The sequence below is a fragment of the Vitis vinifera genome, chromosome 17 (assembly GCF_030704535.1).
Source record: "Vitis vinifera cultivar Pinot Noir 40024 chromosome 17, ASM3070453v1".
NCBI lineage: Eukaryota > Viridiplantae > Streptophyta > Magnoliopsida > Vitales > Vitaceae > Vitis > Vitis vinifera.
The window spans coordinates 10,827,109-10,852,609 of record NC_081821.1 but is presented as its reverse complement, the minus strand read 5'-3'; the positions used below and the strand labels follow the sequence as shown (position 1 = coordinate 10,852,609).

General features: G+C 35.1%; 1 protein-coding gene across 2 annotated transcripts; it reads left to right on the top strand.

The window, feature by feature from the left end:
• Positions 1 to 390: 390 nt before the first annotated feature.
• On the top strand, positions 391 to 24,880 carry LOC100241550 (suppressor of mec-8 and unc-52 protein homolog 1). 2 transcript variants are annotated; one of them, XM_002281497.4, is made up of 16 exons: positions 391 to 517; positions 913 to 1,123; positions 8,015 to 8,167; positions 11,373 to 11,421; positions 13,794 to 13,877; positions 14,247 to 14,350; positions 15,845 to 15,931; positions 16,065 to 16,118; positions 17,223 to 17,318; positions 18,793 to 18,920; positions 19,211 to 19,337; positions 19,434 to 19,493; positions 19,663 to 19,770; positions 21,883 to 21,983; positions 24,274 to 24,325; positions 24,536 to 24,880. In XM_002281497.4, exons 1-16 carry the CDS (start codon positions 486 to 488, stop codon positions 24,632 to 24,634), a joined length of 1,545 nt encoding a protein of 514 aa, XP_002281533.1. In that variant the 5' UTR covers positions 391 to 485; the 3' UTR covers positions 24,635 to 24,880. The 2 variants fall into 2 exon arrangements, with proteins under 2 accessions (XP_002281533.1, XP_019082149.1); XM_019226604.2 differs by lacking the exons at positions 391 to 517; positions 913 to 1,123 and adding an exon at positions 11,135 to 11,228 and having other exon boundaries at positions 8,055 to 8,167.
• The last annotated feature ends 621 nt before the right edge of the window (positions 24,881 to 25,501 follow it).

Sequence of the window (25,501 nt, the reverse complement as noted above, 5' to 3'; positions counted from 1 at the left end):
TTGTTCGAGTCTCCAATCATGTTTAAACTCCCTACTATTTATATAAACTAGTAATAAAATAATAATAATAATATTATTATTATTATTTAAAATCAAGTTAACAAATATAATTTATTCACTTTTATTTTTTATTAAAATAATACTAAATATAATTTTTTTCTTGTTTTTTAGAATAGCAAACATAATAGTAAGATGTTCAATATTATATTAAAAAAACCCGCTTAAATACATTTGAGAAATTAACCTTTTATATTTTTAATTTTTAAATATTTGACAAATTTTGAAAATAAAAATAAAAAGGGATTATTTAATATTATTTTTTTTAAAGCTCTTAACTTCAAAAACAAAAATAAAAAAATAGAAGTGAAAACAAATAAAGTAACCATGAGAAAATTATCACGCTCCACGCACGTGACCCGCCAATTTCAACATAAACCCTAGTTTTCGCTCTCTCTCTCATCGCTCTGCTACAACTGTTTGCGACAATGTCATCGACCTTAGAAATCGAAGCTCGAGAGTAAGTTTTCTCTTTCATCTACCTCTACTACCGTCTCTATTCTCTTTAATCTTTGCTCATTTCAGTTAAACCCTCTGTTTGGACGCCGAGAAAACTCAGGAAAAGGAAAATGGAAAATGAAGTTTGAGCTCGTTTTATTTTTAATTTCATTTTTATTTTAATTTTTTTTTGCTGTTTTGCTTACCATTTCAGTGCGGATATGTAAATTTTGAAAATTCAGCATTTTTGTCTCTTCTCTTTTTCTAAATGTTCTCGGCAACCAAACAGCGGGTTAAAACTTGTCATGTGAAATGCTGGTTGTTTATATGTATTCTTCCTATATCTTCAGCTGTCTAATACTTTATAGTGTTTTGATGTGAAGTAAATCTAATTTTATGTATTTCTTCATCTTTCAGTGTCATTAAGATCGTGCTTCAGTTTTGTAAAGAAAATTCCTTGCACCAAACGTTTCAGACATTACAAAGTGAGTGTCAGGTATCTTTGAATACGGTCGACAGCCTCGAGACATTTATTGCTGATATTAATAGTGGAAGGTGGGATGCAATATTGCCTCAAGTAGCACAACTTAAGCTTCCCAGGAAGAAACTGGAGGATTTGTATGAGCAGGTAGATGGTGCATATTTAACAAAAATAAGATTGTTCGTATTGTCGTATTACTTTCTTTATGATTCATTCGTAGTTTTCATGGTTCTTTTCCATATAATTTTGTTTTTGAAAACTTTACTAACTTGTACTTGATGATATACACATATATGGCTTTCTGCTCCTTGTTTGTTTTAGCTTCCTCAAAGGAGGTTTGGGTGGAGGATGTGTGGGAGGATTAGAGTGAGGGAGGCCATTGGGTTTCTGTAGACACTTAAATGATTGGGAGCTAGATGATGTGAATGCTTTTTTCTAGAGGCTTCAAGGGATGCTAGTGAGCAGGGAATTGAATGATAAGAGTGGTATGGATGGATTCCAGGAATAGGGTCTTCTCCATCATATCTTTATATTCCATCTTGGAGTCGGGGCATGCAATTCCTTATTTAGAGGCCATCATTTGGAATTCATGGTTCTCTTAAAAAATGGGCTTTTTTTGCTTGGGAAGCTAGTTGGGGCAAAGTATTGATTGAGGATCGGCTTCAAAAGGGAGGATGGTTGTTGGCGAAAAGATGTGTTCTTTGTAAAAGTGAAAAGGAATCAATAGATTACATTCTCTTTCATCGTGCCAGAGTAAGGGTTCTATGGTAAATTATATTCTCTTTGTTTGGTATTGCATGAGTCCTTTGTTCTACGGTCAAGGTAACTCTCTTAAGTTGTCCTAGCTCTTTTATGGGAAGGAAATGGATGGTATGGAGGGCCTCTCCCCTATGCATTTTTTTGGCGATTTGGAAGGAGAGGAATCAAATGGTGTTTGAAAGTAAAGAGTAGACAATTCAAGCACTTAAAACACACATTTTTGTGCAACTTAGGTTGTGGGTGTGTTTGTACATAGGAGAAGACTCAATGCCTTTATTTTTTTTTTTATGTGGATTTGGGTGGGCTCTAGATGAGAGAGGGAGTAGTGTGATTTGCTTTTCTCGTTTTTATGACAATGCCATTTGACACCCTTGGTATGTCTTGTGTACTTTGGTATATAGGTCCATCTCTTTTATTTATAATATTTTCTTGCAAATTGTAAGATCTGCATATCAACAAAGATATCATGGATCTGGAAACACAAAGACATTGAGAAAGCTGTTGGTGATCTTGCCCGTTTCAGTGAGATATAAGTCAATCCCAACTCAGAATTTTCTTCCTCCTTTTTCGTTCTCCTCCATCAGTTTTCTTCTTAATTGCAAGAAGAGGGATCTTCATAACTGTAACCGCTGAGATTTAATTAATTGTAAAATGGTTCTGCCTTTTTGTGGTAAAATGGTTTGGAGTTGAAAAAAGAGGAGTCCAGGACAATGAAATGGGTTTTTAGATGGCTTGTTTGATGACCTTTTATGTTTGTGGTATGGAATTCAATAGTCTATATGACAATGCCTCTAAAATAGGAGATGTTGGAGAGTTTGTGACTTGAGAAAGTTAGAGATGATTTGATAGCACGTGAACATTAGGATGACAAAAATCCATACCTAACTCCTTGGGTGTATCATGTCTGACAAAGTTACTTCACATACTTTGAAATTTCAGATAAATTTGTTTAAATGTGTATTGAAGGAAACAAGAAATAGAAGGTCAAAATAGGTTAGGCTTACAGGTGGAAGTGAGCCCCAAGGGTCTATTAGAACTGATCCCTGGCAGAATTTTAAGAAATTTGTTCCTCTAAATTTTTGACTTAGAATTAGAGCCTCACAAACCTCTTTTCTTAAAAGTCTTTAATTCTGTGTGTATATATATTTGGACATATATGATGGGAGGGGAAAGTATAGTGTCAAGTCTTATTATAATTCTCTAAGGGCTGGGAACAATGTATTATTCCCAGATAAAGAGATTTGGGGATCTTATGCTTCTCTTAGAACTCGTTTTTTTGTTTGGGAAGCAGTTTGGGGGAAGATATTAACTGTAAACACATTGATGAAGAGGGGATGGTCCATGGTTAATAGATGTAATCTTTATAAAGATAGTGAAGAGTCAATTGATCATATTTTGATTCATTGTGATAGGACAAGACAGCTTTGGACAGTATTGTTAACAACTTTTGGTTTGGTTTGGGTGTTCCCGGTTTCAGTGAGAAATTTTCTCCTAGAATGGAAATTCAAGGGGCTAGGGAAGAAGAAAAGAGCAGTTTGACAACTGGCTCCAATTTGTTTATTTTGGTGTATTTGGGGAGATCGCAACCAAAGGACCTTTGAAGATGAAGAATTATCACACCAAAGTTTGAGGGATCTTTTCATCCGATCCCTTGTGGAGTGGTTCCAACAGTTTTTGGATTTGGAAATTCCTTCTTATTTGAATTTTTTGGAGGCTCTTTATTGTGGCTAGCCTTGCTCTTTTCTAGGCTTTTCTTTCTTTTCTGATGCTTGGGTTGGTTTTTTGTGTATATTGCCTGTATACGTTGGGTGCACCCCTTTTTTTTGGCGTATCTTAATACAAGCTTTTGTCTATAAAATATATATATATATATATATATATATATATATATATATATATATATTTGGAGGGTGAAATAATATTCTCTTCTCTTAAAATTCTTTAATTCTGTGTGTTTGTGTGTATGCTTGAGCTTTGTCTTAGATTAGATTTAGAGATACTCTATAATGAGAAACTAATTTGAAAATTTGATTGGAGGAGGAAATAAATCATGTTTGGAAAGCATTTGTGAATCTTGATTTCAAGAAAAAAAATGTATCTTCCAGAAATTAATTAAAAAAAAAATCTTTTAGAAATTAATCAGAAACAAAATTTTTAATGCCAGTATTTTTTTAAGAAGTCAATGGCCACATGCTACCAAAAAAAGAAAAGAAAAAGAAGGAATAGTTAATGCCAGTATTTGATTCTTGAGTTAGAAGGCTTAATTGAGTCACTTAAGCTCCATGAGTCTAGGTGTATGGTGAGCCTTGAACAATTCCTGGAAATGACCATTGAACAATTTGGTATTATCATAAAGAGAAATATTGAATGCATATAGTTGTCATTTTAACTCTAATGATGGGGAATCGGCCATGGAAAGTCAGTTGGATCAAATTTCATTGATATTTTGGGATTTTTTATCCTGAATTTTGGAGTTTTTCTGATTTTTTTGGCATTATTGCTGTTTTTGGGCGCTCTGCACTCCTCTCATGTGTGGAACCATTGCACACTCCTCTCATGCGCTGCACCACTCCTTCCATATTTAAAATTAAAAACAGGGCTGGGGTTTGAACCCATGACCTTGTGCTTGCAAAAGCTGGCCCTCACCAGTAGGGCAGGCTGCCCTCAATAAAAATATATCACATATATTAAATATATACTAATTATGTCTTCTAAAGCTTTCCAAAAAACAAAGAAAAGAAAAAGAAATATAGATTTTTCTTAATAAATTAATTAATTTTAATTATCTCATTTCAAATAAATTTAATTATCTCATTTTTAAATTCTATCTAACTAATTATTGATGATATAAAAACATTACGATAACCTTCTTAATGAAATTTTATAATTAAACATGATATATAAATATAAACTGACTGTTGGTTGGGTTCTTGTTGAGGGTCGGTGAGTGCTTGTGTTTTTGTTGCTTGTTTTAGGTGTCTCTTGTATACTCCCTGTATGCTCTGGGTTGCCTTTCAAGCTCCCTTTCTCTAATATATCTTTGTGCTTTTGCCTATCAAAAAAAAAAAATAAATATAAACTGACAAATAAGTCAAAACATTTTTAAACAAAAAAAATAATTATGTACATCATCATTTTTTTTTATATTAAATATATTTATGTAATTTTTTTCCCATTAAAACAACTTTAACATGTATATTATTATTTCTTAAATTTTTTAATACTTCTATAAGTTTTGATTAATTCCAGTCCTGTCAATATATTTTTCAAAGTTTTTGTCGATATTTCCGATATTTTTGTAAAATCCAAGGACCAATTTTTTTGTGATTTTCGATATTTTAATCCTTGCACAATACTAATCCATTGTTAAATCGTCAACTGCAGCTATAAGGCTTATGTAGTCCACCAATCATCCTCAGCTATGGAGTTGGGTGGTTGTTGCATTGTGGGGTTGTCCACTTTGGCCCCTGAACTATTCAAACATAGAAAAATCCTCTTGAGCTATTTGAGGGAATTAGCAAAAATATCAAATTACCAGTCATTATTCTTTTTCTCAATCCTTATTCTTAATGCTCCAAAGATATGTGTATATGTACATGTATATGCATATACATATTCATTTTTTATTAATAATCCTCTTCCTCAATCTCCAAATCTTATTCTAAACCTATCAAATTTACAATTTCTCAATATTATCTTTTTTTCAATTTCTTCAATCCAATCTTTCTCTCTCAAACTCATTCTAAACCCTCTACTCCCTCTACTCTCTTTATCAACTTTCTCTCTCAATCTCTTAAATTGGCTCCTTCTTGCTCTCACAAAGTTGTTCTTAAGCTCTCGGACCCACACTTTTTAACCCTCTTTCTCAATCTCTCAAACCAATTCTCAAATATGAGGCTTCTTTTGCCATTTCTTTCGTTTAGGTAATTTTAATCAATGCAGAAATTGTGCTTCCGATTTTGATCATTTACCTGCATAATGGAGTTGATTTGTGTGTGAATTCTGTCTCCTGTTGCTTTCAGTGGATCAAGTGGCAAATTTGAATTTCTTAACTTTGCAATGCTCCTTGGTATTGCAATGTTGCTGGGCATGTGATGTAGGACAACCCTAGGATGGTTGCCTACACTCAAGGGTAGGTGGACTAGGGTTTTATTTTTAGGGTGTAAGGAGAGGAACAACAAATAAATTTTATGGTAGAGAAACTTATAAGATAAGAAATAGGGAGAGAAGAAACAATGAAGAAAAGATGGAGAATCTTAGAGTCTCACTAAGGCCTTCTAGGAGTCTCACCATTTAGGGTTGCAACCTTGCAATGAAAGAAAATATAATATTATTAATATAAATTCATCCCTTTGATTTACATTGATTAGTCTATTTATAGACTTCTTTAAGAAATCCAAAGTCTACTAGGATTCTAATAACCTATTATAATTTTAATTCTAATTATAACATTCAAAGTCTACTAGGACTCTAATAACCTATCATGACTCAAATTCTTAACTCAACTAGCTAATCTTAATTAGACTCCAACAAATACCAATCCTAAATCAATTCTAATTAATATTAATCCTACTTAAAGTTTACTTAGGTCTTCCCTTTCCTCCTTGAATAAACTTTAAAAGGCTTTCTCCCATCAGCATGATCTTTTGAAAACATTCTTCTTTTAAATAAGGGAAAAATCATCACTAAAGTGGATCGAAATAGTTGAAAAAAATGCTTAAATATTAGTTTTTCAATGGAAAATTGATAAGAGGGGAAGAAGTTTTATGCATGTACAATTTGAGAGGCCTTTTTGTTTGTTTTTGTAGTTCAGGGTGCAAACATGTTACAACCAAATCTTTTGTGTAATATTCCCTTTTTTTTGTAAGATTAAGCTTGTCTTGTGGTTGTTTTTCTAATTTCAACTTTTTGTTTGCTGGTACTCCATTACAACCAAATCATTGACCCTCTCATTTTCTTTTTATTGCCATCTTTTTTCATGATAAAATCATTCGCTCGATGACTTTTTGGAGGATTTATGGAGGACAGTGGTGGCCAGGAGTCATGAAGAGGTAGAGGTAGGGTTCCTTTGGGAGCAAATTAAGAGTTGGTGGGAAGATTTCTCTAAATTCATAGGTTACAGAGTGGGAATATGCAAAGAGGGTGAAGATTAGGATTGTTGGTGGAGGACTATGAAGGAAACATTTTCCAGCATAACATATAACAGAGTTCCTAGGATGACAAATTGGTCAGGCGGGCACAGATAAGGAACTGCTGGAATCCAAGGTTCCTCTTTGGAGTACATTTACAGAGTGGAGGTGGATTGGGCAAGTGAGGATGAAATGATATGGAAGAGGACTAAAAATGGAAGGTTTGCAATGAAATCTTACTACAAGCTTGTTGAGATTAGGGTTCAATTCCCTGAGAAGAAACTATGTGCTTTCTCTGTATGAGCAGCTATTTGGCAGAGGATCTTAACACATGAAAGGAGGGGGTTTTTTGTGGTGGGTGGGGTGGGGGAGCATGTGGTGTTGTGGGTTGTTTGGGGGAGGGTTCTTGGGGGTGTTAGCTGCTAGTATTGAACCTGCAGGAGATTGTTGTGCAATCATTATTTATCGATGGCATCTCCTTTGGTTTATCTCATACTGGTGACATTGAAACCGAGAGATTCTTGATAAAGGTTAATCTTGAGAATGTATCCTGGTCGCCCTAGGTCATGTGCATCCAGAGCATAACAATAAAGAAGCTCCAATTTTACAATTTGAAAGGAAAAAAATTGTGAAGTTCTGGATCTTTTTATTTTTTATTTTTTTATTTATAAAATAATTATAAGCATCAACAAATACTTTTCTCACTTTTATTGGGATGGTAATGATGACCAATTCTCTTTTCCTTTTATGACAATGGTTTCAAGTAGTTCTCTCTCTCTCTCTCTCTCTCTCTCTCTCTCTCTCTTCCATGCATGTATGTGTGCACTATTGATTTCTCATGAGGAGAATGACTACCATCTCACACACTATCGATATCTTGTGAGAACGATATGACTATCATCTAGTGGCCCTCTTGGCTCCTGTCCTAGGATGGGTTGAGTTGACTATCATTCTATGTTCAAGCTTGTCAAGCCAATTTCGTCTCAGCTAAAAATTTAGATTGTTTTGACCCTTGGTGTTGTGTCTGTGTTTTGGCCTCAATATTGGACTGTCAAGTCAGAATCAAATATCATATTTTAGATGCTCTATTGTTGCATTTGCCTCCATGGATATTTCCATTTTTCAGGTTTTGTTGTCTTTCTGTTTGCAGATTGTTTTAGAAATGATTGAACTGCGAGAATTGGATACTGCACGTGCTATTTTAAGACAAACTCAGGCAATGGGTGTCATGAAACAAGAGCAGCCTGAAAGATACTTGCGTCTTGAGCATCTTCTTGTTCGAACTTATTTTGATCCACATGAGGTTAGAATGATGGTTTTAATCATACATTGTATCATTCTTCACACCTACTCTTCCATTTTACCATTGTTTTTCATAAGTGAGTTTCTGAATACAGTGGGATGATGTGTATGTTTGATGTCATTGATGGTAGTTATCGAGTCAATGCATTATAAACTTTTTAGAAAATATCCCACATATGGTAATCATTTCTGTACTTGAAATCATTTGATAATCTTTGGTTGACTGGTTTTGTTCTTGAAATGGCATAGTCGCCGTTTCATTCATTATTGAACGTTCACGGCCTCTTCAGAAACCTTCTAATTTGTACAATTATGGTTCATTACCAAATCTGGCAGTGTAAATATATTTAATCTTGGACTAGTTTGAGACTCTGGGTGGTTTTCTGAGACTGGAATTTATCCTAGTTTTAAATTTAACCTTATTGCATTCACATTGCCCTATTTTAGATCTAATTAATCGGTTCTAAATAATGGGGAGAGAGTGATTTTGTTTCTTTTTTTTGGCTTCTTTCTCCTTTTATCGCTGATTGGCAACTCTTGCATATGTTCTATGTACTTTGGTGCACCCTTTTCTGATTGATCCTGTAAATAACATTTTTGTTTGCCTAGAGAGAGAGAGAGAGAGAGAGGGAGGAGGGAGGGAGGGAGGGAGAGGGAGGGACACAGAAAATTGAAACATTACTAATAAAAATTGAAAAGTGACACAGAAGGGAGAGGGAGGGAGGGAGGGAGAGAGAGAGAGGAAAATGATCTAGTTAGGGTTCTTTTGTGTAGCCACGTTTTTTTCATATAGGAAATAGAAACATTACTAATAAAAATTGAAAAGTGACATGGAAGGGTGGGGCTTCTTTAGGCGGTACAACATCTCCTAGTATAAAAATACCCTTCAAACGAAGAACCAAGACAAAGGAGAGTTTGCAGAAATTCAGGAAAATAGTCTCCAACAAAGATGATGGAATAAGCTCCCTATTTGTGAGTCTCTCAACCTTTTTGTTAGCTGCTCCTAGGAAGGATCAATGGGTTTCTCTTGGAAGATCCACAATGCAGCTATCATCCATACCAGGGCACCTTCTATGCCTAGTGATGCCAGAGTATAACGTTGCCAAATGCTCATTTAGCACAAGTTTAAAGACCCTTGCTGTGGTTGTTCTTTTCAAGTCTTCGAATAAGGCAGAATCTTTGTCTCATTAGCCGACCCATTATTAATAGTCCTTTTGAATGGTTTAATGATCCATCCCTTGGTCCTCAAACCAGTGACTAATCCATCTGACATGGTGACCTAGAGAACAGCCATCAAAATTGAGTGTGCAGCACCTAAAAGGTAGCTAAGCCCAAATAGCCCTGATTACTACACACCTCTTCAATGAGGAAGCCAATTCGATTTCCAATGCAACCAGAACACCAGAGAATTCCTTAGTGGTAGCCTTTTAGGAGAAATGAGGTGTTAGATGTTACCCTTTGGGTTGTCAATGGTTCTCTTTTCTGTTGAAGATTCTGGTGTTCTTCCTAGGCCAAATCATCCAAAGTGTGGTTAAAAGTTCCCATGCCTCAACATTCTTCCTTTAGGTTCCTCCTTAACACCTGACAGGAAATAGTCAACATATTTTATCTCTGTGGCAACCAATGTTTTTTTTTGATAAACTCTCTGTGGCAACCAATGTAATACAAGCCACTCAAAAAAATGCTTTTGCCATTGACCCCAAGGCAATGGAGCAATGGGGCAATATGGTGGAGAAAAATATTGTTAGTTGACTCTGTGCTCTCCATGCACAGGACACACTAATCAGTGGCTGATGACTTCATAAAGCCTCCTAATCTTGAACAGAGCATTAGTACTAATCTTGTTATGTCCTACCTACTAAGTGAATGCTTCGACTTCCTGATTTAACAATCTGAGGGAAAGTATTTTGCTTTTAGCTTGTAGAGAGGGCACCAAACAAAGGATTTGGAAGAGTAAATGGCATAGGAGACCATGCCCAATACATCTTGTTTGGAGGAGGAAAAAGCATACATTAATAATTGTTTGGAACACTTTTGAGTAATGAAATTGGTGTTGGACTTGCAATAAAGATGAATCATTCAGTTTTCAGGTCTCATCATTGTGTGATGAAGGCTTTCTTCTAGATGAGTTGCTAGAGTTTCTCATATGAAGAGAAGAGGGCTAATGGAAGAGAGGGTCAATCTTATTTCTTCCGTGTCCTTCAATGTAGAGGTTATGAATCACAACTTGGATCCTCTGACGCAGACAAAATATGAGAGTGATTGTGATCATTTTATGGATCTGGGAATAAACAGATCAATTTGAACTTCCCTAATTATATTGATGTCCAGTTGAGTCTTCAATCACCACCAACTTGAATACAATCTGAATTCTATGTCTAGGTTTTGTTCCCTAAATAAAGGGACTTTATTTAGTTTTTGGCTAAAAAAAATCCCAAATTATTGATACCTTAAGATGATGCTGTAGCATTGCCTATTACCTATCAAGAGAGAGTGAAAAAAAAAAAAAAAAAAACCCTATAGCATCGCCCTATTAATAGAAAGTATTTATCTTTCAGTATTGAGCTGACTCTCAGATTTTTTGGATCCATTAGGCTTGGTGAGATTTGTTTGAATAGTCAAAATATTATAAAGAAATTGGGCTATTAAAAGCGGGTTTCATGGCAAATGTAGTAATGGATATAGTTTCGGTAGCATAGAAATTTATGCTACACTTTGGTGGTTACTTTGTTTAACTTAGTAATCTTCATTTGGGTTGTGGCTTTTCATCTACAGAAAAAAAAATCATCATGTTGCATTTCCTTTTACTTCTGTATATTTCTTCATAATGCCATTAAACTAGAGGTGAACTAAACATGGCACTTCACTTGCATGGTCAGATCATGCCCCTGACTCCAAGGGAGGGAATTTGTGCTTGTATATGTTCACTGCTCTTGTAGGATCTTATTGCCTTTGTATTTTCTTTCAGATTTCTGAATCTGCCCACTGTTCAATTTTATGGTTCCTTGTGCAAGTTGGTTGCATTGGCTTCTATATTTTCTGTACAGAACCCCCATTGCACAGTAAGAGCATTGTTAACCTTAGAATTGATGAAAATGATTATTGTTGAGATGATTATTTTTTATCATATCAAATCTATGCTATAGTTTCTGCTTCATTGAGTTTGTGCTTGGTGCTAAAAAACTGTGCACTGTGTCATGTGACAGGCTTATCAAGATTCAACAAAAGAGAAACGTCGTGCTCAAATTGCCCAAGGTTTTCCCCTCTGCCTCTCACATTGCTATTGCATTTAATTGATGCATGAATGTTGCTGGTTAAAATTTGGGTTCATGTCTTTCCTATTGAAAATGAAGTTATCTCCCCAGGAAGTTAAAGTATTATAATATTGACATGGACCATGAAAGGTACTGTATATTACAAAAACTAAAGTGAATTGGATGATGACAATGAAAAAGTATACCCTGCTGAGGAATAACAGATGGTGATGATGGATATACTTCCTTTAATCCTAGAGATTTAAAGAAAATCAAGTTAAAGGGACTTTGTTCTGTTTAGATCTGTAGGACTGTTGCTTGCTTGTAACACCTCATCCCTGAAGTCTGCACCTGTTTTTATTCTCTCTTTTTATTAGTGTTTATTTTCTTCTTTGTTTTTATTCATTCCTTTCAATTCCTTTTTGTTCTCTTTTTCTGTTTTCCTTTTTAATTTTTATTTATTTTTTATTTTGATAGGCCTCAAATAGAAATTATATGTGTAGTTAACAGCCTATGAATGAAGGAAAAAGTCACGATGTTCCCTACAAAAGGCTGCGATATGTGTTATTGTAGGCATGATATTCCTCTTTGTTTTTAAAACTTAAAAAAACAAAAGATCCACTCTATGTGCAATGAACCTATGACTTGAATTTTAACTTTGTTAATAGTCTACTTCAAGATTTTTCTGAGACTCTTAAAGGGAAAAGTCACACTATTGAACCATTTTTTAATTCAGATTTCATGCTAGAAACCCGGAAAGATTACCATCATCTTCTTTGAATAGAATCCACAAGATAAATTCTAAAATTAAACAATATTAGTTGTGTTAATTGAATCAATAGTCTAATTAACTATAATGTTATCCTGTGTGCTTAGGCTGCGCCTCTTTATTGTTAGATGCTGCTTAATATATTTTCTGTTTGCCTATAAAAAAACAAAGACTATGACATTGTGCATGCATATTATAGACTCCTAGTTCAACCACAACTTTTAGTTCAATAAGGACACCATATGAATATCTATTGTAGTATACATTGTAGATTCCTCATTTAGCAAACTAACACTAGACAATGATCTCATCCCACACCTCCTGATCTAACAAAATCATAAGGTAACAAACTCCTTCCTCCTCAAGAATCCATAGACAACAGAAACCAAGACTCAAGGAGAGACTCTTTAAGCTCAATGTTGAAGCTCTGCAGTCTGCCCTCTTTGAAAGCTCTCTGACTCCTTTCCTACTTCTTCCCTGAAAACACTATCTACAAACCTAATCTTCCAAGTTTACTCTCCATCTCCATATTTTGCCTCCACTTTTTGCACAGACTTTAGCTCCTCTACAAATCTCCAAAGCTCTCAATGGAAGACTTTATTGATGACACCCAACCTTGAACCTCTCATAGACATAAACTCTTGCTTCTTCTTTGGTTCCCAAACCTTGTCTCAACTAACTCAGGCCTGTCTAAATTCCCTTCCCATTTTCCCTTAAGGAAACTTCTTCGTAACTCCTCTAACTTCTCAGCAATAAAGCAATGGAAATAAAGGGGAGATAAGAGTAGGCCAACAAACCACACTAGGTGCTCTTATAAGAATCAACTTCTCTACTTCTGAAAAATATTACTGCTTCTGAGTAAATAATCTTCTTTAAGAGTGTAGTGAAATTTAGATAAATTTTGTAGCTAAAGTACATATTATGTTGTTGACCTTCTTCATCCAAGTTGTATAACTTTTGTTAGAAAAATTTAGACAAATTCTTTTAGCTTATATGTTTTTCATTATAATATAAACAATAGGCTGATCACATTTATTTTACCATGTTTATCCCAGTGGTGCAGAAGTTATTGATGTGATCTAATGATTTGATCACCTTTATGCTCACCATGGCACCACATAAATATCAAATGTTCACAATGCTGGATATGGAAATAAGAAGGATGTAACTAATCCTGTTTTGGGTCATCAGTAAATTTATGACGTAAAGCAAGTTTAAAATCTCAATAATGTGTTTACTGAAATTTCCCTAGCTTTCTCCTTCAGATGGCATGGTCTGCCCTCTTCTCATGTTATTAAATCAAGCCTTGGCACTCTGATTCAGCAGTTGTTATTTAAACTCTGGTGTATTGGCTTAGTGATGTAGTGTGTCATTCCTTTCTTATCTTGTCTGAAGTGTTCAAAGAATGGTTGGTATTGTCACTAAAAATCAGTTGGTTTGAAGTCACAATAAGGCCTGTGGATCTCACTTAAATATACAGGGAGCAATGGGATTGATCAACGCATAATGCATTTATAATTGTATACTGTGATTTCTTTAATATTTGTAGTTATACTTCATGTCTTTTATTTTCTTTATGATTTTTCCTCTCTTTCATTTGTCAGCCCTCGCTGCTGAAGTTTCTGTAGTTCCTCCATCACGATTAATGGCTCTCATTGGTCAGGCTCTGAAGTGGCAGCAACATCAAGGTTAACATTTTATTGTAATGTTGCATTATGCTGTGAATGTGACTTGTTTACTTAAAGTGCTTTCAAAATCTTATATATTTATTTGTTTTGTAATACACTTGAGTTCTTGTTTCCTTCGTTGAGTACAAGAACTGGAGTTGCATTAAATATATTTTCTATTTTCTGAAATGCATATTATTGGAAATAGATGGGCAAATAAAAAATTGTTATCATTGCATAACCTTTGCCCGCCTTTTCATGCCTTGGAAAATCAATTGTTTAATTGATGCTTAGGCACTCTTATGGTATTGATTATATCTTTTGAAACATTTTTCTTTCATTGTTGTTGTTTTCTTTTTCACCTGACAGATTTTTCTTTTGTTCTTTCAGGGTTACTTCCACCAGGAACACAGTTTGACTTGTTCCGAGGAACAGCTGCTATGAAACAAGATGTAGATGATATGTATCCAACAACTCTCGGGCACACCATCAAGGTAAGGTGTAATATATCTTTCTTGGTCCTGGTAATGTTTAGTTTTTTCAGGCCAGGAGGGTTGCAGTAGTTTGTTTTGTTTCACATTTTCCAGATAAAATATTTATTTATTTATTTCTGGAATCTGTTGTTGCATTACTGATCTTGGGTGCTGAAAATTTTTTAATAATAAGATCTGGGGAACTGGTTCACTTGTGCATCTCTTTGTTTTGTTTAGTTTATGTTTTGCCTTTTCTTTTTCGTTTTGTGTTTTTCCTTTTTCTTTTGACAAGCAAATGGAATTTTATAGGACAGTGCCTGAATGGAAGAGGGAGCGCAACCCAATATGCATTGTTTCCTATTGAAAGAAAAAAGAAAAATGAAAACTAAAGTTTCATCTCCCAGACAATGTTCTTATCCTTTTATGCTCTTAGCCTAACAAATGGCCAGAAGTGACCATTGGTGTTTAAATTTTCTTTATCTTGTTATTTATTGATTCAGATGAAAAATTATACCTGTAATTGTACTAAATAATAGATGATAACAAGAAGGATAGGAGGTCCTTTGGAAAGAAAGATATATATAGACACAAGATTAGAAAGGGGAAGATCTTCGGCCTGAACCCCACACTCAACTCAAGGAGGCACAAAGATCCTCAACAAAGTCAACAAAAGGAATGGCTCCTCTTGGCCAGCCTATTGGATTCTTGATTTGTTGTTTTAGATGTTTCCTTAGATGATAGTGCTTATAACTGTTGTAGTAATGTTTTACCTTTCCATCATAAAATAGTTGTGTCTAATGTCCTTGGTTGGTCTTAAACTACTTAGAACCTGTTCCAGAACAATAATCAGACATTTTCATATCAAAATCTTTGTAAAGCTTTTCAAATGTTTGTATGTAACATTTGGGGTTGGGCTAAATTGTATAGGGGTGAGGAGCCGCATTCCCTTATAGGATTCCTGGAGTGGTTAGCCTCCAGTTAAGGGGTGGTGAGTTTTTGGTCTTTTTTGCTTGTAAGGCCTTAGCTGCCATGTATACTTTGGGGCTTTTTTGCCTTCTTTGAATGAATTCTGTGCTTACTTATCAAAAAAAAAAAGTGATTCATGTTTTTTTTTCTTGTAGCAACATTTATGGTCCAAATAAGAATCATGTCTTGGTGTTCTATTAATTGTATGTGGGTGGCTACATTTTGATGCATCGTGTGCCAGAATTGTCATATCACCCTTGAATATACTTTTGTTCTTCACTTATTGCCAAAGATAATGTTTACACCTTGGGGTGATATTAATTTTTGATGAAATTTTGTCTGTATTATGGAATTAAAGCATCGAAATTGTAGAAGTGTTGGAGAAGGAAATCACAGCAGTTTTTCATTTGAGTTCTTATTCTTATTTATATGTTTCTGAAGAAACTTCTGAGCTATTATTTGGTTGGTGTTTAGTTTTTCCTTTATGCTATTGGGTTCTTCAGTTGTTTTGCTTTTCATCTCATGTGTTGTGCTGGTGTTACACTGCAGTTTGGAACAAAAAGTCATGCAGAATATGCTCGGTTTTCTCCAGATGGGCAGTTTCTTGTGTCTTGCTCCGTGGATGGATTTATTGAGGTATATAAATTAAAAAACTTTACTTATCAAAAAAAAAAAAAAAACGTAAAAAAAAAACGTTCTCTTTATAGTTATTTATTTATTTATTTTTTGATGAAACTCAGATGCTCTCTGACTTCTAGAGTGCTTTCAGGTTTGGGACCATATAAGTGGGAAACTTAAGAAGGATCTTCAGTATCAGGCTGATGTGAGTGGTTTTTCCTTAAACTAATTACCATATTCTAATATAGGTGCTTGGATGCATATGGTGATGAAACTTCTTTACAATGATAGGAGCCATTTCTTAAATGTTACTTTTTGTTATTCTTAACTCATTCGATGCAACTCTGCAGAATAATTGTTTAATGTACTTGTTATACATTCTTATCGATATTTGTAACTTATCTATCATTTTGGAGCAATTTGAATAGCTCCTATTTTTCTTGCATTTTCTCAATGTACAAGTCGTGCAAGAAAAAGTTTTCAATACTATGTCCTCAAATGCCTTCTACACCCAGTTCTTGTGGCTTTCCTAAGACTACCTATCAAGGTTAACTTTGATGTTGTCCTCAGGGTGGTTCCTACTTGAACCCCAATTACCAGTAGTAGAAACCTTCAGAGTTGCTTCCCGGAAGATCTTTTGTTGTGGATCAATCTTTTCCAGTTGTTTTGCCTTGTCTATACGGAATCTCAAGTCCTGTGGCTACTTTTTGGAGTCATTTTAATCACTTCTATTTGGTTTTGGTTTCTTCATAACTTTAAAATGATCAGGATACTGGTTAATTGGCTTCTTTGCTCCTTCTTTAGGATGAGTTTTACTTAACTGATTCTATTCTGGGAGTGATCTTGGTCCTTGTGTAGGAGTGGCATGTGCACTTCTTAATCCTTCTTTCAAATCTTCCTACATTGAAAAATGACATTCCTTTCCTCACGACTGAAATATCCTCTTCAGTTAATGATCATGAAGGTCACCACTAATGAGATGCTTAAAGATAGAATGACATAGACATAATGCTGTCTGGTCTTTGGCCAATGGGATGTTTGTTGATTACACTTGCTCTTTCAATACTCAAGTGCTTGTTTTCTTCGAAAAATAGTTTAAATGCCACATATTTGTGGGTGGCTGCCTGGCATACTAAACATAACTGATTAAATTTATGGTAATACAAGGACAAGAATAATTGGAGGAAGACACAGTAATGAATATTATTTCCTATTTTTGGTTCCTACAAAGCACAAAGAAACTTTTAGCAATTTATCTTTTTGGCAGAGGCCTCCTATGAATTTGCTGACATGCTATGAACTTTTACAGGAAACCTTTATGATGCATGATGATGCTGTCCTTTGTGTTGATTTTAGCAGAGATTCGGAGATGCTTGCATCTGGATCACAAGATGGAAAAATCAAAGTATTGTTAATTGTTCATACATTGGTTTGAAGTTAAATTTCTATTTGTTCCTTTAATTCCATATCTTCTATTTTTGGGTGTCTTGCCATGGTGGATTTTTAATAAATCATATGCTGTAACTTTTACAATCTCCCTCTATATTCTATTTTATTTGAACTTATCAAAATGTTTCTTAGGAAGTTTTGTAGCAAGGTAATTGTTATTTTCACCCCTTGTATTCTTTTGCTGTGTCAGACACCTCAGAACCTTGCTGCAAACAAAATCCTGTTCTGTGTCCTCATTGTATATGGTTTAGAATCTCATTAAGAAAATGTATAAAAGGATCTTTAGATGAGTGGTGATGATGCACATATCTATGCAAAGAGGAAAGGCTTACAGTTCTTTTATATAGTGAGCCAAAATGAAAGGTTCCATCCACTAATGAAGTCACGGCATGGAGAATGTAAGTTGTGATGGCAAATTGATGGAAGGTGGTATTGATGGAATGACCATGTACCCACCAAACTATTGCCATTTGAACTACAGAAGGGAAAAACTTCTATAATTTTCTTGTAAAAGCAGTATCTGGAATCTGATGAATGATAAGATTCTGAAAATTGATCACAGACCTTGGGATTGGCTCAAGTGGCAAGGGGTTGAATGGGGATGGGGGAGCTTCCAGTTTTACCTCCAGGTAACAGCAACAAAAGAAAAAAAAAAACAAAAAATCTATCATGGAAAAAAAAAATCTGAGTTTCGATTGTATAGCATTTGAGGGATTGGATGGTTCCAAACAGATGTGTACTTTGGAGATGGTACTCTGTTTGGCAACACTTCTCCGATGTGCTTGGACAGGTACCAGAGACTTGTTGGATGAGTCTTGAATTTTAAAATAAGTTTTGATGTTGCCTTCATCCTGCTTCTCCAGACTTTGCTTTCTTTATCTGTGATGTTGTTCTTTTCCATGCTACATAAAGTATAACATAAGCATTTGGCTAACATTTTATGCATTCAGGAGTTTTCAATAAAATGCTGCCTCCATGTTATTTTGACAAAAAATGAAGGGAAATATAATCAATACTGCAATATTTCTCAATTAAACAGCTATTGCAATGATGTTACCCAAAATTTCAACTGATTCCGAATTATCCCTGCATTCCAATTAGATATGGAATTCAGCTGGGTGGATTTTAGCTAAAAGCATGAAAGGGAGGGATGGAAAGTGTTACATGAGGTCAATTATTTCTATTCCTTTTTGTTTTATTTGATGCCTTTCTATTTTAAGAAATTTGGTCTTGCATTCAAATTTTGTTTTTATTATCTGATTCCTGTCATTGGCTTGAACCTTGTAAATGTTTTTGTGTTATGCATCCTTCTAATTTGCATCAACTTTTCTCTTTCATTATACTGTTGGTGAAACATTGGAGTATTGCTTCAAAATTGGAAGTTTGACATCAAAATTGAAGATGATTTATTTGCAAACTATATGTATCAGGTGTGGCGTATAAGGACTGGTCAATGCTTACGCCGACTTGAACGTGCACATTCCCAAGGTGTTACAAGTCTTGTTTTCTCTCGAGATGGAAGTCAGATACTAAGTGCATCCTTTGACAGCACTGCAAGGTTTTATTTGATTAATGGAATTTCCTTTTGCATTGTGTTTCTTAATGTGGTGTGTCAAAATTACTTGTTGAGTAGTGATTCTGACATGCCAACATTTTGGCATTTGTCTCATTCATATTTTGGTCTAGTTCCTTTTCTCATGTGGTTTACATAAAGTTCTTGTCGGGGTTTTCTTGTGGAGCTTCTATGGTGTGAGGCAGTTTTATCAATTTTGATGTTATTGATTATGAAATAGGAGAGGACCCCTTGGTTGTTCAAATGTTACTTACCTTATGCTATGTTTGATTTAGAATCCATGGACTGAAGTCTGGGAAACTGTTAAAGGAATTCCGTGGCCATTCATCTTATGTGAATGATGCTATATTTACAAATGACGGAGGTCGTGTTGTTACTGCCTCCAGTGATTGCACAGTAAAGGTAAATTTATCTTGTCCTGGGATGTGAAGACAACAGACTAGGTTAGGCTATTTCATTCTCCTGTGCCCATAACAGGTTGCATATGCCTTATTATAGGTCTGGGATGTGAAGACAACCGACTGTTTGCAGACATTTAAGCCACCACCTCCTTTAAGGGTACTTCTTTTATTTTTTATTTTTGATGGATTTAAGGGTACTTCTTTTATTTAAAAAGTGCATCTCTCTTTGGTTTGAGCAATATAACTAATTTGGATTCCTTTGCATATCTGGTCTGCTTTAATTTATTTCTTGACTAATTACTACCTTTTTCTTTTTGAACTGTTAGGGAGGTGACGCATCTGTAAATGGCGTTCATCTTTTCCCCAAAAATACAGACCATATTATTGTGTGTAACAGGACATCATCAATATACCTTATGACACTTCAAGGACAGGTACTTATTCTTTTTCTTTGTGGAAACTAGGGTGAGATAGCACACTATTTGTTATTTTAGTCTGTTGTATAGACAATAGGAAATAACCAACTGATGAGGGCTCTTTTCTCATTGTTAAACATTGCAGACCATCATAGAACTGAAACTTCACATTGTGATTTGTGAATTAAAGTGCATGTGTAAGAGTTGTGAATTTTTGCATGACTTACTGTGACTTTCTTGAAGTTCTCCTACAGTAGGAGGCTTAGGGTTGGCTACATAATTCTTTCTTCACCATTTTGCTCTCTCTAATCACTGTCCTCTATCTAATCATTGATGTGGTTTCGATGAAGATGATCAGCTGGAGTATTTGAGGGTTGGTTCTAGCAATAAGAGGAGAGCTATCTATGATTTTCTTGCAAGTCCCAAATGTTTTCTTGATTCAAGAACCTAAGATTGGAGCTGTTTTCTAGGGGAATTATGAGGGTATCCTGGATGCTAGGAATACAGATGAGCCATTTTCTGTTTTACGGGGCTGGTGGGAGAGCAGGATGAAGAGGTTCAAGTTTGGGACACTGTACTGTTGAAGGCTTGTGCAGTGGTGGAATGATCCTTTAGGTTTCATGTGGATAGTGGGGAGGACTTTGAATTTCAATGGTATAGTTGAATAGCTTAAGCCTGTGAAAGGGATTCTAGCCGAGCTGAAAGACAATTTTTTAGTTGGGATCCATTGGGTGTTGCTAAGGGGAGTAGAAACTTTATTGTTGTCAGGATTGCATTTTAATAACCAGAAGGTCATAGGCTGGTACCACTTTGAGTGGGAGAGTTTTTTTTTTTCTCCCACTTAATTAGGGAGTGCGAGCTGGTGGATCCAGCCCTTAAAAACATCCCTTACTTGGGGTAACTTGCAGCAGAGCCCCTTTTAAGAGACTTGATAGATTCATGTTTTCCTATAAATGGGAATCTGAATTCTCCAACATGATCCAAGAATTCAGATGTTGCCTAAACCTTTGTCAAACCATTTTCTATTTTCGTGACTGCAATTCAATTAAGTAGGACCTTGTTCCCATCTGTTTAGACAACATATCGCTTTGTCATCCTAAGTTAGAGGACATGGTGAGGGCCTGGTGGAGGGATGTGCAGCTCATTGGACAGGAAGGGCATAAATTTCTTTCCTCAAATCTCTTCATAGCTATAGGATCCATAGGAGGGTAAGCAAGCTAAAGTTGGGGATTGGTCAAGGCCTTCTTACTGTGTGTGGTTTGTTTGTTTCTGTTCTTTGTTTTTCTTTGTTTTGTTTCATTTTTTTTGTTTTACCCTTTTTCTTTCTTTTCGTGCCTTCTTAGTGCTACAGTTTTGATTGATTTTTTGTATTGTTTTTGTTTTTTACTTTCTTTTTTGTTTATTTGGTTCTAGAGAAGGAAGCTATAGATTAGGGATTGGTTAAGGCCTTCCTACTGCCCATGGTATTTCTTTTTCTTTCTTTTTTGTTATTTAGTGCTCCTTGCATGCTTTCTGTAAGCAAGTTGCTATACGGGTCTGGGCACACGTGTGTTTGTTGCTTTTAAATGTTCAATATCTTTCTTTAATCAAACAATTCTATCCTTATTGAAATCTTGTACTTTATATGTACATCCTTTTTAACATGAAATCTTGCTTATATGTCATACAGCTGACTGAACATCAATCAAATAATCACTGGTTCCGTTTGTAATCTCTAGGGTTTTGTGTAGGAGTATTGTTTAGGGGTTGCAATGGAGGACCTAAACTGGCAATCCCTTGTTCTCTGCCAATACAGTATTGAATACAGGATTGACCCAATTTTTATACAGATTATGAGTTGTAATAGTCCCTAAATTGGTGATCTATCAGTGGGCGGTAAAGATCTTTAGGTTTATCCCATCCATTTATGATGATTTGCAGATGATCGTCCTTTAATTAATAAAGATGATCTGTGGATGCATATAACATGAGCCAATCATTATTGTTTTACATGTAAGCAGTTAGCAAAGCAAGCTTTAGTTAGGTGTATAGGTGCGTAACCAAGGGGAACTACGATCAGAATGGTTGTGATTTCTAAATGTTTGTGATGCAGGTTACTTATCAAAAAAAAAAAAAATGTTTGTGATGCAGGTTGTGAAGAGCTTCTCTTCTGGTAAAAGAGAAGGTGGAGATTTTGTTGCAGCCTGTGTCTCACCCAAAGGAGAATGGATTTATTGTGTTGGTGAAGACAGGTATTTGCTTAAATGAAGTGCTGTGCTCTTAATGTCATACTTTTTATCTATTTCCATTAAGTAAATCTAGTTCTTTACTTGTTTGCAATAAATAAGTAATGACTATATAGCTATTTTTCTTATTTCTCTTTTTCTCATTCACTTTTGAAGCTGGTTTTTGGTGATAGTTTTTAAAAAGGTTTGAGATCATTAGACAACTATGCTCTAGTTTTATTGGTTTTGGATATATAATTTTTAAACAATTCTCAAGTAGGCAGTTTATGGCGGCAATGTGCCACCTGGCAAACTTTTGATCCTTAAACTATCTTATTACTAAATTTATTAGTGTTTGCATTAATAATTTTAGTTAGTCATTTCCATGGGCTTGCCTTATAAATATATCCCCTCAGAGCTGTCATCATCAGTTTCACCCTCAGTTATTTTATCTGAAATTGCCTTTATAGTAATCCTATCATTTAATCACATATAAAATTTATTAACAAGAGTATATGACCTTGCCTATCAAAAAAAAAAAAAAAAAAATGAGTATATGACCTCATGCGATAACCAATTCTGCTATTCATAGTTCTCCTTTTGCAATACACATCCACGTAAAAGGATACCCATTTTAGGCTTGTTTCTATCTGAATTTTTTGTGCCTTGCTTCTTTGAATAGAACAGTTCTATTTACCTTTCTCTTCTCTCTCTTCACTTTTTCCTGGTCTTTGCTTTTGCTGTTTTCTTCTTCTTTCCAATAGCACTTCTAATAAGGTGGGGGTTTAATAACCTAAAAATGGGTTTGCTTGATGACTTTATCTTTGTTTAATTGGTTCTTCCTGTGCTTTTAGTTCTTATATGATTTTAAATTTTCATGGTATTAGTATACACAAGGTTTAAAATACAAACTTCACTGCAAACCAACATTGGGAGTAGCTGCATTGGTTTGTGTTATTTCATATTACTCACAATTCTGTGGGCCTTGTGACTTTATTCAGAATCAAACTTAATTGATGAAAAAAATACTTACTCAGAACCTGACTTAATTGATGAAAAAATACTTTATATGGTAATGTTCAAGATTACTTCTTGAGAATTACCAGTAGCTGAAGCTACACAAATGAAAAGATCAACTAGAGGAGGAAAGACACAACTTCTAAAGCATTGCAATGACCTCCAAGGCACCTCCTGTAGCCTACTTCTCATTCTAGCCTCTGATGGTTTTGCAAAGTTTTGGGTTTTCTGATACAAATAGTATCAATTTATACTTATAGTGGCCCCTGCCCCACCAAAAGGTCCAGTGCCTGGATATGAATTGACAGGGGACTTAGCCTTACAACAGAGCCGTGTGAGAAACTCCTTTCTGGGTAACAGTACCCAAGGGTTGTGGTTTTTGCACAAAGAAAAAACATTTTTAGGATCAGGTAATCAAGACACTACTTTGAGTCCCTACCATCTTTTAGCTTTTGTCCACATGTTCACTCTCCAACTCCAGCTGCTGCGCATTCAGGGCATTCTTGCTTAACTACCAAAGATGCCTTCTTCAATCTCAACCTTTAAAATTTAGGTTCAACTTTTAGAGAACCATTGTTCAATCCATCCTCTATACTTTTATACATAACTGCTGGCTTCCCTTGGTCCTTTTGATTGGGTTTCATCAGAACTTTCAGTTAACTGACTCATGCTGATGACAACCCAATGGATCCATCTCCTTCTGGAATAAGAATGACCCTCCATTTGCCAACATCAAAAGTTTCAATTAGTTGAAGACACCTTCTTCTCTTTAGCGGGAGGAAGTGATTTTTCCCCTCTGCAACCTCTTCAGAAATTTTTGGTTTGTCAAGGCCCTAGAAGCTTCCAACAATTGCTCCAGTTGCCAAGGAGAACCCTTCCTTCCTGAGGGGAGTTTCTGCTAAACTTGGAAACTGGATTGCCCCAGCACGATCATCAAGTTCTAGTTTTTCCCTCACTTGCAAAACTTTCTAGTTCAGTTGTGAGTTAGCCAAGTTTTTTCTTGGAAGAAAATGAACCTTCAACCCGAAACCAGGTGCTTGTAGCATCATGGTGATTAGTACCTAAAGAATTTGTAACTGGTGCTGAGAAAAATGTAACTTCAATTTTTTTTGAACCTAAACTTAAAAGTAATTAAGAACCGCTGAAATGGTATTCTGCTCTGTTGCTGCAACAAGATTTTCCATTTCTTGTTGAAATGTCACTTTAGTATATGATTCCCATGTGCCTGTTCTTGTCTCTGCTGGATTTACTGCAGGTGTCGGTTCTACTATTAGCTAACTGAACTGTTGATCATATGTAGGAATATCTACTGCTTCAGCTACCAATCGGGTAAATTAGAGCATCTAATGAAGGTAAGCTATTAGGTAGTGGAAGCTTAAGCCAGTATTTATTACTAATACCACCTTGAGATTGCCATTAGTTGGGTGTATCTGACATCACAAGAATCAGCAAAGTTCTTCACAAGCAGTGTCTCAATAAACTGGCATGAGTATTAGGACTGCGTTTGTATTGGTGGTTTCATTTATTTATTTTCCCCCTTTTACCTCTTTTTTCACTGGCAGGTGCATGAAAAGGATGTAATCGGCGTAACCCATCATCCCCACAGGAATCTGGTTGCTACATATAGTGAAGACAGCACCATGAAATTATGGAAACCTTGAACCCCTTTTTCCCATTCTCTTTATATGTAAAACAATTCTGAGCTTTCCGAAAACCTTCGTTGTACTTTGATTTTAATTCTTTTTTGGTAGTTATTGTTTATTTAAAGCAAGATTCATCTGTAAATGGGTCACAAGGAATGCTAGTGGGTAAGTTGAAATGTTATCGGAAATTAGAAATTTACTTGCCCCTATTATTCTGTAATTTTAGATGAAGCATGAAGAATGGGTTTGGGAGTTGTCTTGTAAGGTTAGGAGTGCGTAACGTAAGAAGGTAATTTTTTTTTCTTTTTAAATTTAAATGTTGTTTTTTAAGTAGTTTTATTATTATTATTATTATTATTATATATTCATTTAATTACCAAAAATAATTTCAAAACAGGCATATTGCAATTGGTTATCTTTTTAGAGAGTGATTCACAATAGAAGCAATGATGCATCAAAGAATCATTTGGAGCTGTTGGCAGTGAACCTAGAAAGTGCTTTTCACCTTCAATGTGTTTTTTTTTTGGGTCAAAATACTTGTACTTGATAGATGTTTCTTTAAAAAAACATTTTAAAAATTTCAAAAGTACCCTAAAAGGATTCTTAATACCCTCCATTTTTGTTTTACTCATATATCTCCATCCATTCTCAATCCAAGACTCCACAACAGCATTGAACACTAGATTATGTTGGATGTAGCCCTTTACTTTTTCTCTTATGATGAATTCTAAATTGAGATGAAATGCTTTGTTGATTTTTGAATTTCAATTTGGGATGTGATTAACTTTTTATGGTTGAGTCCCCAATTTCCTTTACTATGTAAATTGCTGCTATGATTCCTTTACTTTGTTTCAAGAGCTTCAATCCCCCCCCCCCCCCCCCCCC

Coding starts and splice junctions, on each gene's coding strand:
- LOC100241550 (XM_002281497.4), top strand. CDS start 486: ATGTCATCGACCTTAGAAATCGAAGCTCGAGA. Junction 8,168..11,372: donor CTTATTTTGATCCACATGAG/GTTAGAATGATG, acceptor GTCATGTGACAG/GCTTATCAAGATTCAACAAA. Junction 16,119..17,222: donor ATCTTCAGTATCAGGCTGAT/GTGAGTGGTTTT, acceptor GAACTTTTACAG/GAAACCTTTATGATGCATGA.